Here is an 18362-nt window from a genome sequence, read left to right as displayed (position 1 = left end):
GCCTTAAACCACGTCGGAACAATTTCAGTTTATTCATAGGGGAATCTTGTTTCAAATGTTAAAGTTAGTATTGATTTGTCGGAATAGTGGATCATATGTGTTAATATTCATTATATATAATTCTAAAACAGTACAAGTACATAAATATTTCAGGATAATTCTTGCAAAAGTGTTGTGTTTAAAAGTTTGTTATGCCGCTTCACCCCCTCACTAAGTAACGTGCCTGTGAATGGTATAGTCCACCCTCTGCTCAGTGCTGTTTTCGTGTCTGCTCCAAAGAGGGTTCAACCGCGTAAGTGCGGACTTCGAGTTCGAACTTGTGTCTTCGTTTGATAAAGTTTAAACGGTCACAAGCGCGAGGGAAGTGCGAGGTCCGAGTTCAGAAAGCGATTTTACGTCGCTATGCTGGTAGAGGGAGGTCTGAAATGGACGTAACTGGTCCGCTTTGAAGGATATTCACTGCATTTCCATTTTTAAGCCTGGGGAGGACGAATTTAACGAAGCCTCATGTTTTCACCCAGCCAGGAGGAGCGCTGCACCCCCACGAAAGAGCCTGTGAAGTATGGGGAGCTGGTGGTGCTGGGGTGAGTTAAGAAGGAAGAAAAACGTTACCAAGTTATAGCTCAAGTTGAAGAGGGCGAGATGCTAGACAGAAAACATTCACACTGCTTTGATTTAATCTTCGCGCTTATTTTCGATTAAATATAGTATTTTTCTTAAATTCTACTGCATGTAACAAAATGTGGTTTAGACCAGGTGCAGTATGATGTGATATTTCATAGCGGTTCGTGTGGGCCCGTTAATTGCATCGGAGTTTTGCCCCGCAGATGTATCTGTGCATGGTGATCGTGCTGTTAATGTAACTTCTTGGTTTCTCCCACCATGGCGAAGTGATCTGCAATATGGCAACTTATGGTACTTCAGTGGGCGACCGGGGGATCAGGCACGTAGCCTGTGTTCTTATGTGAAACGCAAGATACGATTTTCCACCTTCTTCAAATATCAGCATCTTTGTGTTTTAGCGGCGGTTTAAATCGGACTGGCTAATTTTGCGATCGAGAAGTAAGTTTTTACTAAGTGTCCGCTGCCACGACAACCCTTCCTGGACGGAATCTCTCCACGCTGTGTAAAGGCGTCGAGAGAAAAAAAGTGATTTCTTTTTCTTTTTGCTCCATGTCTTGGAAACGGCTCGGGAAAAGTCAGACTTATTCAAGGCCATTTCCTGCATTCGAGCTGCTTTAACGACCCATTGTTTGCACGGGATGTGCGGAGTGTGTCCGCTATCTCATGCATCGCTCAAATCCTTACCACCATGTAATTAATCGGCGTAAAAATACGACACATTGTATTGTAAAAACGCTTCCTCGGGCAAAATAACCATCTCTCCTCCTAAGGCAAGAAAATACTCTTAACTATGTGGTGATTTATCTCACGTGGCGACTTTTAGTAGTGTAGTATAATTAAATATCAGTGACATTGACTTCAGTGTAAGGATATGAGTTAAGATTATCATCTTCGATGTATATGGAATACTTATTTAACCGGGTTCTCAAAGCATTCGTTGTAATATTAAACACTGCGATTAGTTAATTACACTAAGGTTAGTGTAAGTGGGAGGGTTTGTTGGCAAAGGTGCGAAGTTTTTATTCCTGTCACTAACCTAGTTTGTATTTTTTTTTTTTTTTCTGTCATTAACGGAAGTGTGACGACGCCTATGGTTATAGGTAATCAACACGTACCATTTGCTATAGGAGGCTGGTTTTGCAACTGCGTACAAGTGTTTTTAAAGCCCTTTTGGTTTGTAGTGTACTGTCAGCAGTTAGACCGTTTTATTTTTATGTGCTGGTACCCGTGCATGTTTTAAAAGGAAGTGTGTAAGCTTTATCTGGCGGATCTCCGTAGACTTTCGTTTGTAACCTGAAATAAAAAAGCCATGCGTCATGTCATTTAAAATGTAGGCATCGTCAATAGTCTATTTTCCTACGTTGAAAAGCTAGATTATTCATCGAAGGCACGTTTGGGGAGGACCAAAACGTGAGCAGTCTGTTAATTGTATGACTGACCTGCTTTAAAGCCATGATCACATGAGTCGCCTGTGGGAAATTGATTTTTTTAATCTTAATATTTCAAAACGTGATTAATGCTTTACTGTAACTTAACCACAAACATAACGGTTCTTTTATACTTAATTACTGACGTAAATATGAAATGATGCATCTTTTGTTGTATTGCTGCTTTTTGGGTTGCACCCATTGCTGTTAAGTGTTAACGGTAAAATCATTCACACTAAACTGCGCTATTCTCACTGTTTAAGGCACGTACTTGTGCTGCTGGGGGTGATTATTATTTTTTTGGCTCACGTATTTTTTTTAATTTTTTATTTTTGCTGTTTCTGTATAGCGGCGCAGGCTTGTAGAAAGTTGTAGATGGGAAGATACAGCTGTGGAGTCATGGATTTGAATGGCAAAAGGCCTGATGAGCGAAAGATGGAGAAAAGTGCCCCTCCCTTCTTAGACCACATTATAAGTGTGTCTGCAGTAGATTTTGGGGGTAGTTTCATTGTGGTGTAATGACCTAGGCCTGTTACTGCTTATCTTGTAGGAAATACCACCAGTGGGATTCAGTGTCGACGTGTTTTTGGAACGGGTTGAAATGGCGAGTTTTGAGTGCACTTCCATATAACAGTGTCACAGTGAGTGAGCCTGCTGAGCCATTAAAGGTGTATGAGGTGTGGAGGCCTGTGTTTGAAGAGGAGCCCTGATCTGGAGTCTGAGCAGGCCCTCTCTCAGCTGATGAATTGGGGGTGTTTGGTGGTGTCCCCCCGCTCTCTCCCAGTGCTGGACGCTGGCAGGCAGAAGCGGGTCAGCCGGCTGCAATGAAAGGGGGTATTGATCCGGGCCGGGAGTCCCATCTCCCCAGCTCTCCGTCTGCCGCATCTATGGGACTGAACCCCATTGATTGTGGTGCTCACTGAACAAGTGCCCTCTGTAAGGACGATAGGGGGAGGCGTGTGCATCCCTGGAGATGTCCCCGGGTGCCAGGAACAGAGGGCTCCCAGAGCGGGTGCATGCCACAGCCAAGGCACCATAATTCTCCTCCAGAGTCCTCGGGTGGTGCTGCGAGGGGTAGTGAGCTTCCGGAATAAGCCCCCTGTGAGGGAGGCGGAGAGCTGCGAGTGATGGCTGGGTGTTGAACACTCTCGCATTACTTCGGTGCCATGAAAGTGAGGCGGAGCTCCACCGATGCTTAGCGTGATTGATGGGGTCAGGGGTTCAAGAACCCTACAGTGTGACCCCCTTTTTATCCAGATTTCTTTTTGGGGTGGTTTGTTACCCTTTATGTTAGAATGTACAATTGTGTTAATGTATTTTACAGTCACTGTCACTCTTCAGTTAGGTGGTTCTTCACTGGATTTGGTGTTCTTCCACTTTTATTACCTGTTTAGTGTTACTTCTGCAGTAGCTGAAAAGAGAAACTGTCAGGACATCAGGTTTCATCCATGGAGTTGCCTTGATTTAATTGCTAATCTAAATAAAGAGCCCATTTTTATGTGGCCAACTCCTTATCCTGGTATTAATGCTTGATTTAAGATTGTTGGGGACCTTGCAGATGTCTCTTAGCCTTGATGCTGTCTTATTTTGGATATTTTTAGAAATGCTTCTTCCTGATTGAGCTGTGAAACGTAAGGGCTACAGATCCGGGTAATACAGCTAATACTGCCAGTGAATCTTGCTGGTGTTTTTTTTTTTTTTAAACAAAGTATCTTTAGCCCATCTTCTAGGGACCCTTCTGTGAGATGTAACAGACTTCTGTGCCATAAATCACCTGCTGTGCTCCCAGATCCCAATGAGGTTTGTCCTGTGAGGCTGAAGGTGGGCCAGGAGCTCCAGGTGTCTTTCCATTGGTTTGACACTCAGGATGCCATTCAGCGTCATGTGGGCGTTCCCCAAATGAGGCTCCCCTGAGGCCTGGTCTCCACTTTCATGTGGGAAACCTGGAGTGGGAGGGGGGTTCTGGGTGGGGAACATATCCTCGCTATATTACTGGGCTGGGCTGTTTTGTCACTGCTGGTGTCTGTGGTCATGCTGTTTGTGTGTTTATGAAAGCTGTCAGCCTGTAGCATGTGGATCCTCTCTTTCTGTGACTTGTGGGGGGGGGGGGGGGTGCTGTAGGACAGTGTTTCTCAAATTGATCCTCAGGGTCCCCCATATAGTCCACGTTATTGCTGTCTGGCATGGAGCTGGGTGGAAGCAAAACTGTGGGCTGTCTGGGGTACAGATGGGTATCATTAAGATTTTATCAGTAGTACCACTCTTACACATACTGCTTAATGATCCAGTACTTTTTATGGTACTCTTGGGTACTTTTTATTTGAGTGAAAAAGAAACAAATTAAGGACAAAATTAACAAAGCTTTATTTTCTCATATGTACTGCATATAAATTAACATTCACTATTATGTCACTATTAACAGTCACTATTATGGATTATAATGTGATTATTGAAATTTAAAATGTTTATAGCAAAAGAAATTGCAGTGTTTTGGACAATTTACCATTATAGATTGATGTTATGATGATGGCAATATAAAGCATTGTGATTAACAGTGTTCACTTTTAAGTGAAAACTGAATGCAGGGCTTTTTCTTTGACAACAATTTTACTGAGTGGTAACCTTACTTTGTCCAAATGACTAAAACTGTGATCTGAAACTGTGAATATCAGAATGACGTGATGCTCTGACCATTTCATATGGAATTTATGAATGCACTCATCAGCTGGCTGTTGGTTACTTATCATTAATCCATATTCATATAATTTAGCTAACTCTGTGTGTGGGCTCCAGGCCGCTAAGCACACATAACAGCATACACAACGACGGATAAACTATGAGCTAGGCAGTTGAAAACTGCATTTCTCCATATGCATGTGATGGACTTTTGCTAGATGTTTCTACAGATTGCTTTTATTTCCGCCCTTACATGCAAAAGACTTGTTGCACTTGTGGCAACAAACATTATCCGTATTGACTCTAGATAGTGAAATGTTACCACACTTTTGAAAGTTAAGTTCTCTCCGCCATCGTCACTAAAAGCTGGGTCTCTGTGTGTGCTGCATGTTGCTGCGTGTGAGCGAATGAGCTGTCCCCCATGCCCTGCTCCTCACACACAGGCTGAGAGAGAGATCTCTCTTCTGGATTAAGAATAGCAAAAATGCCATCAGAATGGTGAGATGAAATGTGCAAGAAATGATTGCACATGAGTGAAAACTTTTTACGTAGCAATAATAATAAATAAGAAGTCTATTTTCTTAATTTCTTCAGTACTGAAAACAACTGATAATATGAAAGCTGTGATCTTTAATAATTTAGCCACAGGGTCCATTTAATACGTGATTTTGGTACCCAGCCCTACTCTGGGGGGTCCCTGAGGACCGGATGAGAGAGACTTATGGCACTTATAGCATGTTTCATTCTGAACATAAACACTTTCCCTTTCATCTTTTGATCTGAACTGAGGTTCCTTCTCCACTAGGATGTTCTGTTGAGTTTCTTGGATGCCAGTTGTGTGTGAAGGTCGGTGCCCATGCTCCCTTCAACCCTGCGGGATGTGTTTAATGCTCCCAACATGCTGATGACCGCTGGAAGTGTTTATTTTGGTTAATCGGTTCTCCCTTCCCCGATATAACAGCTCCAATAGTCCACTGAGAGAAGCAGTAGTGAAACTCAGACAAGCAGGAGCAGGCGACAGATAGAGGCTCTAATCTGTCTGTGATCGGGGCTAAAGCGGCTGGCGGCCCCTCGCTGGGGTCAAAAAGGAAAGGGATTACGGTTATGTAGAGAGGCCACAGGGGGCGGCCGGGACACCACCACTCCCAGAGCTCTGGAGACTTCTCCGTTCTGCTTCATTAAATGGGCAGTGACCTGAAACTTCAGTACGGACGGCTGCCTTAGGTGCCAGCAGTGCTGGGGGCTCTATTCAGACCTGACCTAGAGCTCAGTCCCCAGTGCGGGGCTCAAGTCGGACAGCGACCGGACTCGTTCTTTTGATTCTTCTTTGTCTCCAATGTCCAGGCTGTTTCGAGGACGTTCAGCATCACCCCCCACCCCCCGCCCGCCCGCCCATTGCCCCATTATGAAAACACATCCCTGCTGTGACCATGTGTTCCCAGCCTGCTGGGCAGCAGGGGTGACAGGTGGCCCTGTTGAAGGGGGGGGGCATTTGGACTGGGCTGTTGTTGTAGCATCAGCACGGTGACAATTATAATTTTTGAGGACGAGTGGAGGATTCGTGCCAGAGAGGTGTGTGAGCGCCGGAAGGGAGGCTGGGTGTAGGGGACGCCCACGTGGGCGGCCAGCGGCACTTTGTCGGCTGAACTTGGGTTCGCACCACATCTTCCTGTTGAGGGAGATGCTCTGCAGAGAGGAGGGGAGGCTGTAGGCCGTTTGGACCAGGCTAAAGCATGGGGCTCTCCCAGCTGTACAGGGCAGCTGGTGGATGTCGAGTTTTGGTCAGCTGCCCCCACGATGCTAGTTATCTCCTCCCAGCACGGCCATCTCTGTACAAGAGGCCAGGGAATGTGGGGAGAGCCAGGAATAAGAAAAATGGATGATACTGTACCATTGTTCCCCCACATGGCATCAGGTAACAGGCTAATGGGATTGTGCTCCCACCCTCTTTTAATGGGGAAGCCTTTTGTTTCAAAATCCTGGCTAAGACTGGACACCCCACCCTGCCTGCCATTGGCCTGGGGCGGGGGCGGGGGAGCATGTGGTCATGGCATCAGAGTTTGGGGCTCCAGTTAGTGATGGGGGTGTTGATTCTGTCTCATTGCCAAAATCTTAGAGCATGAATGGGAGGGGGGCCTCCCACTGACAGCCTGCCTGTCTGCTGTTGCTTGTGGTGAGAAGAGGACATAAGTACAGCATATATGCGACCGCGTGACTTGGGCCGTCGCCATGAGGTGAGCCAATCAGACTACGAGAGCTCCCCCCGAGCCCTCCTCCCATCACTATTATGAAACCTGGCACTTTGGCCCTGGTTCTTACCTTTTGTTCTCGGCGTCGACCTGGTACAGCGCTGTCGTCACACGCCTGGAGACACTTCCCTGTACGCAAACACGCAGCTGCTGTGCCAGCATCCCTACTTTGGGCGGCTTGTACTGGGAGCGTGGTTTGAGTCAGCCTTTTCGAAAGTGTGAAAACGCTCCTAAGGTGTTTCTGGGAACAACCTGACATGTTTACGACGTGGTTTTTGGGGGAGGGACTTCCAAAAAGGTTTCGCAATCATATGATGTGTAACATGTAATCATAAATTCGACATGCACAGAACTGCAGTAGGCTGTTTGCCAAAACCTGATGTGGAAATATTTACTCTGGCAGGTTGTTTGAATCGACCTTTCTAATGCGTATGATGAGGATTCTGTACAATTAGATCTTATTTTAGTAATGCCTGGGAGCTTGAGGGGATGGCTGACCGCAGACTGCAGTCCTGGAACCTCTCCTATCTTCAGCCTGCATTGGTGCCGCTCCTGTTTGCGACAGGTGTGGGTCGTGTTTGACCAGGACACACACCTATGTGACAAAGGTGTGGAGCTCTGCGTGCCGGGCCAGCGCCCAGGTCCGGTGAGGTGGCTGCAAGCCGATGGAAAACGGTGCTTAATCACGTGTGAGATGATGCAGAGCGGCACGTGCTGTTTAGAACACGGGTCGGCGACCCTGATCCTGGAATGCCAGCAGGTTTTTTCATCCTATCTGGTCTCTAATGTTCACACCTGACCTCATGCAATAGTAACTCATCAGGTAGGATAGAAAACCTGCTGGCCCATGATCAGTTTTGCCTACCCCTGGTTTATAACGTGTAATGCTACAGTTATGGGATGTCAGTAGGGCTGCACGGTATCACATTGTGATTGTATGGAGCATGCGTAATATTCCCCAGGGCTTCAGACGACGGACATAAACATTTGTCTCGACACCAGCGTTTCAGTATTATACGGATATTTATGTAAGGCCACAATTTGGGGAAGTAGATTCGTAGTGCTCCTAAAATATTAAATGGAGGTGTATTATGGCTCAGAGAAGTTAGTAATCTGTATGACTTTGGTGTATCCTTACATTTAAGAAATGTCAGACTTTAAACTGCAAAATGTACTGCCACATCGCTGACATCTTTACCCGTTTATCCACAGTATCTCCTCTTTTAAAAGATGTTATGGCTGCTGAGCTGTCCCTTTCTTCACTGCCGCTTCAGTGCTTATTGCTTCCATGATATTCCAAAATATTAGCATGTGGCATGCTCCGCAAACCGAATTTAATAAACATAAGGATTTGCCAAATTTAACTATTGGGTGTCACAATAGTCATCTCATGAATATTTTATGTGTACTGCTAACTTGCTTACCAAATTGTGGTAACGTCCATACAGTACTGAAAAGCCGGCATCTAAAGCCCTGTTGATTATTGCGCATTTACCATATAATCGCGATCACATTGCGATGTAATCACAAATATATCATGCAGCCATAGATGTCAGCATGGAGCTAACTACTTTTCTGTGGTGTTATTACTCGGGATTAAAGAAGGCCTTCTGTCCCCTGGTGGTCCAGTTCCTGGTTTATTTACTGATACAGTGAAGGGCTCTGCTTTTGTTATGTATCCCCCCCCCCACTGGCAAGGGACCATTACAGAGGACCCCCTAGGAGCCATGGCTCCAGCGTGCCCTGGGGCACACGGGGAGGCCTGGGAGGAGACGGCCAGCCTGTGCTGACGTCTTCCTGCCGCGTCCTCCCTGGGGACGCAGTGCCTACGTGACACATGTGCGGCTGTAACATGGAGTAGCATGCTACTAACGTGAAGGAGGGGAGTGGCACAGCATGGAGCCGCCTGTCCTCTGGCCGCGGCTCCCGCACCTTTGTTTTTCTTTCTGGGACTTTCTGGCAAGTCGTCAGCCAGAATCCCCCCTTTCCACCGCTTTGTTGGCTGCTGAGACAGATTCCTCTGCGGTTTGACTGCTCCTCTTATGGGGCCCCTTTTAACGTCCGCAGTGAGCCTAACCTGAGGGTGCTTCCCTGCCCTCGGGAAACTGCCCTCTTCCTTGCCTGTGATGTACTTCTTCATCATGCCAGCGACTATCTGTCTCCATCTCACTCCCATGCCCCCCTCCCACCACCACCTCGCTCCTACTAACCCACCAAAACAGCTATCTTGTTTTGCGCCTGTCTGTTGTGAAACGGTGCCAGAAGTGTTGTGTACCCTGAATTAGCCTGCGAGGTTCCCCACGGCTGTGTCGAAACTGCTTTATTTACGTTCTTTATTTCCTTTGTCTTCAAGGTACAATGGCTCCCTGCCAAGCGGCGACCGGGGCCGCAGGAAAAGCCGGTTTGCCCTGTTCCGTAGGACCAAGGCCAATGGCGTAAAGCCCAGCACGGTGCACGTCCTCAGCTCGCCGCAGGCCAGCAAGGTGAGAGCGTGGGGGCGCCGATGCGGTGAGAGGTAACCGAGTCAAGGAATCATGGCGCGAGATCCCCGCTCACTCGCATTCTCTTGTTTTGGCAGCTTAGCCAGGCTGCTAACAAGCAAGGGCCTGTTTGCTTTCTGGAATGCGTCCTTTTGAGCAAATGCTAATGTTTGCTGTGTATTACCAGTCAAGCTAGTGACCTGGAACTCCACCTCCGCACCTACTGTGCCATGTAGCCCCCTCCATTCAGCAGACTGCCTCCAGCCCACTGGGGGGTCGTGGGGGGAGGGGGGGTCACTGCTGGCCCGTAGGTATTTGTGTGCCTAATTATAAGATTTTGCACCCTGGTGTTTATGAATTAAATGCTGCCCGTGTGACTGTATTTCCGTCTCTCACTCTGTCTCCTGTCGCCTGATTCTGGCCCAGCCTTGATTGGCTCTCCCAGGGTTTGCTCTGTAAGGGGTCCCTGAAGGAGGGCCAGGCCCCACTGCCATGTGCTGTGTAGCATGACTCCCTTGTTTTGAAATTACGCCTGTGCCCTTATTTCACTTTTGGGTGCCAGGTGGTGGAAACACCCCTTCTGCCGTATGACCTCAGAATTTCCTCTGTCTACCTGGAAATCATTCCCCCGCCCCCTCCTGGCTTCCTATCCCCTCCCCTCCCAGCTTTGACATCCTCCTGATCTTATGTACTCTGTTGCTGCTGCCTGGGTCAGGAGGCCATCATCCTATTATGGTGTTTTTCCACTGTCACCAAGAGCCGCAAGTTGGCAGTTTTTCATCCACGCCGTAACCATGCATATACGGCCCTACTTACAAGCAGGGCCAAATGCGTGACCAAACTGAGCTGGTTGTGTCACCACCATCTGATTGGTCAAAATGCCCAGAGATACCAGTGTTCTGTGTTGATATGCATGGATTATCTGAAGAAGAAAAAATGGTATATTCTGTATATTATTCATTATTAGTAGTATCTCACATCTTGATGTATTGATGCATTCCTGATAACAAGAACTTGAAAATTTCCAACCAGCTACTTAAAAAAGACCTACAGTACAGCTGAACAATATGGATTTGTGATGCAAATTTATGCAAGAAAATGCTAATTCCACTAGCATTTGATGCTGACGTTACACAGCGATTCTCACAGACCTGATAGCAGAAATTAGCATTTAGTAAATCATGAAGTACACTATGTGAACAGTAAATGGGTGTCTCTTCTGTTTTACGTCACTGTTGTTCTCCAAAACCAGCTAAGCCATTACCCAGCAGACCCTTCTGCAGTGGAAAACCGAAGTGAACTGGAACTGTGCTGTAACAGGGTTGTCTGTTCACGGGTCGCGTACAGCTTGGTTCCTGTGTGCTAGTGGAAAAGTGCCAATAGTGCGTGGGCGGGAGGGAATGTCACATGATCAAAAGGCTTCCCCATAACACATCATGCAGGCACTTTTCATTCCTATTTCCCAAGATCTGGAGTTACTTGTTCCACGTGTTTTAAGCTGGAATACTCCTGCAGCCAACCCCCCCCCCCCCCCCCTTGCTCTTCCTGTCTGCCAGCACTCTGATCTTCCTCGTCACTGACTGGAGAATCACGTGCTCCTAACCAGTCATGCTACACAAGCTTACTGTCGTCCTTTCCTCACTCTGCTGTGTGTCTCTGCCTGGGACCCCCCCCACCATTTCCTCTGATTGGAGACTGGAGTTAGCGGTGCTGCTAGGCAGGTTTTGAGGGGAGGGCAGTTCCTGTGGGACAGTGAGTAAAATCGGGTGTGTCGGGAGAGATAAAAAGTTGGAGACGGTACCGGACCAGAGGATTCTCGGATTACTTTATGGCGACAGTAAGAATAATCTGCAGGGAGACTCTGCGCCTTTGGTTTGCACTTCTGGTGATGATTGGGGTGGGGTTGGGGAGGGAGGGCACAGGGAATATCATTTTGTTTTCTGGATCAAGATACCCTGGTCTAGTCATTGATGTGCTGGGGAAAACCAGAGGGGAAAAGAATGTGTGTGAAGCCAAAATAGTGTCGTGCTGATCAGACAGCGATGGAGGGATGTAACAGGCAACTTTGACCTACATAGAGGAATTTATGATTCATGCTGTTACTGCGTGAGCAGGGAGGAGAGGGAGGGGCATGCATCATGGACGAGACCTGTGATGACGACCGGATGCTTTTCAGAAGGAAAAACAAAACCGAAAGGGCTGTAGGCTCTGTCCCTGACACTGACTGCCGGGGGAGGTGTCTGTGGGTGTGTGCACGAGTCGTCATGGTGACTCATTCTTGGGAAATTGAGGACAGCCACTGCAGCTTCCTGTACAGCTCTGGCGGGTGCCAGACCCTCTCAGGGTCTCTGTGTAGCTTGCCCCCCCCCCCCCCCCCCAGCAGGTCCTTGTGGGCTGGAGCGCTTTACTAAAGAGCTCCTGTGATCTGGGTCTCTCTGCCAGGCGCTCCTTAATTCCTGCCGGCACTCTCTAATCTCACCATTGACCTCGATTAGTGGGAACGCCGGCTCCCACATCTCAGACACAGCTTCTCATGTAACGCCTGCTCACTCACTCACTCACTCACTCACTCACTCACTCAGCCTGTTCATCTCCTGCTTCAGGTGTGTTTGGTGTTCAGGTTGCCTTGTGCCCCCTGTTCGGTCTTTCAGCATGCCTCATATCTATGCCCCCTGCATTATGCCTGTAGAGGGTGTGCATCTCTCGTTGGCGGAGGGCAGGGGTGTGACTTGTTCACCCTTCTGCTCGGAACATGTGGCGCCCTCTCTGGTGGGACTGCTTTCCATCACCGCCCTGCTTTTGCTTGACTCTGCTATTACCATACCTGCTACTGCTCTTACCACGGTGGAGGGTGCTGGGTGTGACCCGGCCCGGGCCCATGTGCCCGTCGGCCTGCTGTTGTGGTGCGGTACGCTGACCGCGAGTAGCGCCTGCAGCCGGACAGACAGGAGCAGCCCAGGAGCCGTGCGCCGGGCCCCCTCCCCTGCCCCTGCTGAGTTCTGAGATGTGTTCATGGATAATGGTGCCTTTGTTGCCCTCCCCCCCTCGCTGGTGATAAGAGCAGTGCAGACTCCTTGGTGCTTGACCAGCCTGTGACCCGCGTCATCTGAGGCTGCGAGCAGCAGGCCAGTAATCGCTGTTTCCTGAACCGTCACTCAAGAATGCCACCCCCACCCCCCCCTCCCCTAAATACAGTCATCTGATAGCATGTGAAGCCCAGTTAAGCTTTATTCGAGCCCTTGATACGTAACCCCCCCCCCACCCCCCCCCAAATAAAAAAAAAAATACACCTTGCGCAACTAGGGCTGTTTTTAAACGTCTGCTGTCTCTTCCCTCTCTGTTTTCTCCATTTCAGGCAGTGAACTGCAGGGGGCAGCACAGCATCTCCTACACCCTGTCCCGGAACCAGACGGTGGTGGTGGAATACTGTCATGACAAGGACACCGACATGTTCCAGGTAACGCACTTTCTCATTGGCTCATCTGTATGTTGCTTCCGAGCTGAATCACATGGTAATTTGAAAGGACGTGGTAAATGCCACCCAACAGGGGTCACGGGGGGTCCTGTAGTGGTAGTGTTTGAACGGCAACCTTATGCACCAGCCTCAGTTTGACTGTGCATTCTCACCCCTGTGTTCCGTCTGGCCTGTTGTAGATCGGTCGCTCCACGGAGAGCCCCATCGATTTTGTGGTGACTGACACGGTGTCTGGGAGCCAGGGCTCTGAGGAGACTCCCATCACGCAGAGCACCATATCACGCTTTGCCTGCCGCGTGGTCTGTGAGCGCAGCCCCCCCTACACTGCCAGGATCTATGCCGCCGGCTTCGACTCCTCCAAAAACATCTTCCTCGGGGTGTGTGTGCACGGGGCACCTGGTCATTTTCAACTTTTTTGATGAGCTGTGCAGGGTATAACCTCCTCCTGCCCCCGTAGGAGAAAGCTGCCAAGTGGAAGAACCCGGACGGTCACATGGACGGCCTGACGACCAATGGGGTACTGGTCATGCACCCCAGGGGTGGCTTCACGGAGGACTCGCGGCCCGGCGTCTGGAGAGAGATCTCTGTGTGCGGCGACGTCTACACGCTGAGGGAGACGCGCTCGGCCCAGACCCGTGGCAAGCTGGTCAGTGCCATGTGACAAGACGCATTCTGTCGCTTTCAGAAGCGTTTAGACTGACAGCTTGTGTGAATAGAAAGGTCACCAGTCAGCCCCCTATGGTCACTCTTTGCTGTACTTTGTTTCTCTGCGTGCTCCATGGAGGTGCTGGTGCCCTTTCACAAATCGGGGAGACTGTGGCCGTGTGCTTGTGGGGATGGGTCACTCTTCCTGTGTCCATCAAGCCGGGGCACGCTTCCCAAAGGCATAGTTGCTAACAACATTGCTAAGAATAGTTGCTAACAATGTTAGCAACTTACATAGATGGAACCATGCAACTGAATGGCTCCAACTATGCATGTTGCTAACGGGAGGGTTTGGAAAACGTATCCCCTTGCTTTGGGTGGCCGTTTTTAAAAGGCTTTTAAAGTGAAAATAATTCCTATGCTGTAAGTAAATGCTGTTTACCTGCATTACAAGTCCATAAGCCTGGGGTTGAGTGGTTTACACCCTGTAATTGGTGTTTTAATGAATAGCAAGTCAGTGCTGACTGAGTAAAACTGGCTTTAATGCCAATGTGACTTATCAGGACTGGGGGCTGCAACCTGTAAATGGACCAGAACCCCTAATCCCGAGGTGACCCCCACCCTGCTGTTATCACAACCAAAAAAACGTGACTAAGTAGCGCAGACTAATGCTTTCAGCCTCGGTCCCTGGGCTGATTGTCGGTGAGCCGGATCTGAGGCAAAGCAAGATCTGTAACCTAGATACAGTCTGCAGCTGTATTCGCGTTTGGGTTTATGACGTAAGTGGAAAGCAGTGCAGACTCATGCTTTAGCAAACACCCTGGTATGGTTTAAACTGGGGAAGGTGAAGTTCAAAGGAACCTGTAACTGGTAGCATAAAGGCCAGTTGGACTGATGTGAATAAAGTAGCTGCTTAATCTTTTAAGCATTCTGCATAGTGGGAATCTAACTAATTAAATGATCGTCTGGGTAGATAGAAAATTATAGCCTTCTTGCTATTTAAAAAGTAAACATCAGTGCAGGGGAATGTTCCAGCTGTGAGTCTCCCCCAAGTCCTGTGTTTCATGGGTTTCGGCTCTAGTCTAACACACTGTTTCTGCTCTTAGCAGAAGTGAAGCGAACGGTTAAATTTAAGCATGAACGACTTGCAGGAATCGGGCAGCCAATGACTGAGGTGGCTCTGATGGATCAAAGAAAATAAGTGCAAATCAGGTTTATTCGTGATTTTCTGCAGAGTTATTTTTAATCTAGACTATTCAATGCTCTACAAAATGACCAGATACTTGAAAGGAGTGCTTTTAATAGTTATAAACTGAATAAACTGCAAAGAAAAACTTTCCTTTTTTTGTAGTGAGTTGAAAGTCTAAAGTCTGTTTAACATTCAAGTTTTGGCTTTGTCTTCATTGTGGTTCTTCTCCCCCTTTAAACAGCTGTGTACCATTTGTGATTCTTAAAGAATGTACACAGCATTTTTCTCTGAAGTAATTTTACTGAAATTATTGAAGAGTCAGGAAACACCTACAGCAATCCCTCCCCCATGTTTTCTGAATTTGAAACAAAGGTGTGAACCAGGGGCATTTCTAGCTATTGGAAAAAAACCATTGGCAAGTCAAATATATCTGGGGCTTGACTTTTGGGTTTTTTTTTTTTTTTTTGAAGGAAGATTGGAATCAGGGGTAAAATACCGGTGTTTCTGTTTCAGGGACAGAACTGGGAAGCATATGCTAGGTTCCGAATGCTTATGTGTCTGCACTGCCTCCTGCAGGTGGACAGCGAGAGCAACGTGCTGCAGGATGGCTCACTGGTGGACCTGTGCGGCGCCACACTACTGTGGCGTACGGCGGACGGCCTGTTCCACACACCCACTCAGAAGCACCTGGAGGCGCTGCGGCAGGAGATCAACGCGGCGCGGCCCCAGTGCCCTGTGGGGCTGAACACGCTGGCCTTCCCCAGCCTGCAGCGCAGCCGCACCCTGCCCACGCTGGAAGACAAGCAGCCCTGGGTGTACCTGGCCTGTGGCCACGTGCACGGCTACCACGACTGGGGCCACCGCTCAGAGCGGGAGTCCAACGCGCAGCGCGAGTGCCCCATGTGCCGGGCCGTGGGCCCCTACGTGCCGCTCTGGCTAGGCTGCGAACCCGCCTTCTACGTGGACGCGGGCTCACCCACGCACGCCTTCGTGCCGTGCGGACACGTGTGCTCCGAGAAGTCTGTCAAGTACTGGGCCGAGATCCCGCTGCCGCACGGCACCCATGCTTTCCACGCTGCCTGCCCCTTCTGCGCCACACAGCTGGAGCCCTCACAGAGCTACGCCAAGCTCATCTTTCAGGGGCCCATCGACTGAGGGGCCCCCGTGCCTCCCCCCCACCCCCACTGTGAAGCTCCCATTTGGGTTTGTACTTACTGCCACCTTTTACTCTGAGTCCCATTCTGCCCCCCCTCAGTTGACATTTTAGTCCCCTGCTCAGGTCTGACTGGCACCTTCTGGATGAGGGAGGGGCTCCTTTCTCAGGCTGATTGTTCAGATCGGTCCAGCTTGCCTTCATGCTGCCACTTCATCTCTGCACGGAGTTGTCTGAACTGCCCTGGTGCATTTTCACGTTTTTAAACAAAGATGGATAATAATGCAGATACTGCCCGCCTGGCACACTCCGAAGGGCTAACTTCCGGTCAACTGTGCTGCTTCCTGTCGCTAAAACGCCAAGATGCAGGAAGCGGAAAAGGAGGTGTGAGCTATGGAGAGCTTTTCCTGTATGGTCCTCGGAAGATTTTTTTTTGGGGGGGGGGGGGGCATACAGCTGGACTGTTGGCTGGGAGCAGGACAGAAGGAGCCAAAAGGCCTGTGGGTAATTGGTTAACCACTCCCACTGGGTACTGGAATATGATTGGATGAGGTGCCTGGAACGTTGATCAGCCTGGCTGCCCATCTCTGCGTCCAGAAGCATCTCAGTGTCTGCGGTTGCCCTTCATTAACATACATGGACTGATTTCAGAGTCCGCTGCCCCAGCCAATCCCTCAGAATGTTTTTAATAGATGAAATTATAACAAAGTACTTTTAATTAAGAGGTTCTGAGTGGGGGTAGAGGGATGTTTCAAAGCAATAGTAAATCCTGTGTTTTCCTATTTTCCCCCCTATTTTTCAGGAATATTTTCCTACACTGAGACTGTATAGTTTTCTAATTTAAATGATAATATATTTTCTCTTGTATGCTCTGAGTGCTCATGTCAGGGTGCCTCTGCTTTCTGTCGCTGTCTCATCGGCAGCTTCCTCAAGGCCCTCAGTGCTGTTTTATTGAGCGCATAACCCTGCCACTGCTTCCATTAACCCTTATTTCAGGTGTACACGTGGTTTACTACCACCCAGTCGTAGCGGTGAATGTATTACATCGCCTGCATGCCTTTGGTCCCGCTCTGGATGCGTGGGACAGTCTGCTGGCTGCCGTCAGCTTTTCGGATCGCGGTCTCTCTCCATGACGCTTTCTATCGCGTGGCCTCATCCTGTCCCCCGCTGCCACCCCCACACAACCCCCTCCGCTATACGCCGTGTCGTATCCCTCGTGTCTGCGCTTTACTTTCATCCCGCTTCGCCCGTTTGCCTTTTATGCTTTTGTACCGCAGTTTTCGGCAGACCCCGGATTACTTCTCGGTTTCGCTTCCTAGCTGCCTGGCGGCAGGATTTCGCAGTTTCCGGCTCATGTTGTAACAGGTGGCATTTTTAAGCAGTTTGTAGACAGACCATTCAATTAAACACTAAAGGTGGTTTCCTTCTGATGGCACACTTGCTGTTCAAGCCAAAGTCCCTGTCAGCCAGTAAAGGTGCTTCATCTCTGTGCAATCCATTTAACAGGTGCAATTATGACCAAGACTGTCACCAAGACTGTGTATGGTGGCAGTGTTCTAGGTTTTCTTTTAAGTGCCGCAATTAGGTCAGACACCTGGGGAGAGAGTCCACTGAATCCACGTCCACTGAGTCACGTGTTTGCCCTGGGGTTGTGATGACTGATTGGTGTGAAACTGTGCTTATCCAATAACACACCATTGAGAATATGCCCCATGTGACGGCTCTTCCACTACTGTCAATTACCACATCGAGGTCAGACCTTCGGATCGACCTAATCGAGGAGCCTGGAAAAACAGTTGTGGGGCAGATTTGGGGTACTAAGTGGAACAAACTGAAGGAACCAATGTAAGCGGTTATCTTCCTGAAGAAACCACAGCAATAATCCTGACCTCATCGAGGTTCACTTCAATATTTATAATGCCCAGCAACCCATAATGCTCAGTTGCTCTAATATGTGTGGAATATGCAATAAAGATGTCAGAAAAATTCTGTGTGTTACAGAACCGCTGGGGACACCCCTCAGTGAGCTCCAAGTGGTGTGGTGGTTTGGGAGGTATACGTCTGGCCTGTCCCATCTCATTAACAGCACATTCTAACATTCCTGTCTGGGGCTGGTCCTCCCACCATCAGGGGGTGCCACAATTGTATTTGTCTATCCCTCATCTTTTATACAGTTGTCGGGGTGCTTGGGCACTCCAAAGGCTTACTTTACTAAAAATAAATGTTTAAAACATCATCTGTCTGCTACATTTATTCTTCATGCCACAGGGTTGTGGGTTTGAAATGCATTTACCCTCTGACCGTGACTGGATGGATTGATTAGAGATATACAGAGTATTACAATAAAGGTATTTGTGATTAGCCTTAACCAGGAAATCTTGGAAGGCCTTCATCGCAGGACCCTAAATGAAGGACCTTAATTAACCTGCTTTTAACGTGGTTTC

At 48.7% G+C, this 18362-nt stretch overlaps 1 protein-coding gene across 2 annotated transcripts; it reads left to right on the top strand.

The window, feature by feature from the left end:
- Positions 1–276: 276 nt before the first annotated feature.
- Positions 277–18154, top strand: peli2 (pellino E3 ubiquitin protein ligase family member 2). Of its 2 annotated transcripts, XM_072699284.1 has the most exons (7): positions 277–584; positions 2602–2655; positions 9330–9459; positions 12812–12913; positions 13111–13308; positions 13389–13577; positions 15342–18154. In XM_072699284.1, exons 1-7 carry the CDS (start codon positions 508–510, stop codon positions 15918–15920), a joined length of 1329 nt encoding a protein of 442 aa, XP_072555385.1. In that variant the 5' UTR covers positions 277–507; the 3' UTR covers positions 15921–18154. The 2 variants fall into 2 exon arrangements, with proteins under 2 accessions (XP_072555385.1, XP_023684235.1); XM_023828467.2 differs by lacking the exon at positions 2602–2655.
- The last annotated feature ends 208 nt before the right edge of the window (positions 18155–18362 follow it).

The sequence above is a fragment of the Paramormyrops kingsleyae genome, chromosome 14, assembly GCF_048594095.1.
Source record: "Paramormyrops kingsleyae isolate MSU_618 chromosome 14, PKINGS_0.4, whole genome shotgun sequence".
NCBI classification, from domain to species: domain Eukaryota; kingdom Metazoa; phylum Chordata; class Actinopteri; order Osteoglossiformes; family Mormyridae; genus Paramormyrops; species Paramormyrops kingsleyae.
The sequence above is the reverse complement of the archived record's forward strand: the minus strand, read 5'-3'. Positions and strand labels throughout refer to the sequence as shown.

Bases quoted from the DNA above. Each gene is read 5' to 3' on its own strand.
- peli2 (XM_072699284.1), top strand. From the start codon at position 508: ATGTTTTCACCCAGCCAGGAGGAGCGCTGCACCCCCACGAAAGAGCCT. The intron at 2,656-9,329 runs GCGAGTTTTGAG...TTTGTCTTCAAG, and splicing joins TTTTGGAACGGGTTGAAATG to GTACAATGGCTCCCTGCCAA. The intron at 12,914-13,110 runs GTAACGCACTTT...GGCCTGTTGTAG, and splicing joins AGGACACCGACATGTTCCAG to ATCGGTCGCTCCACGGAGAG.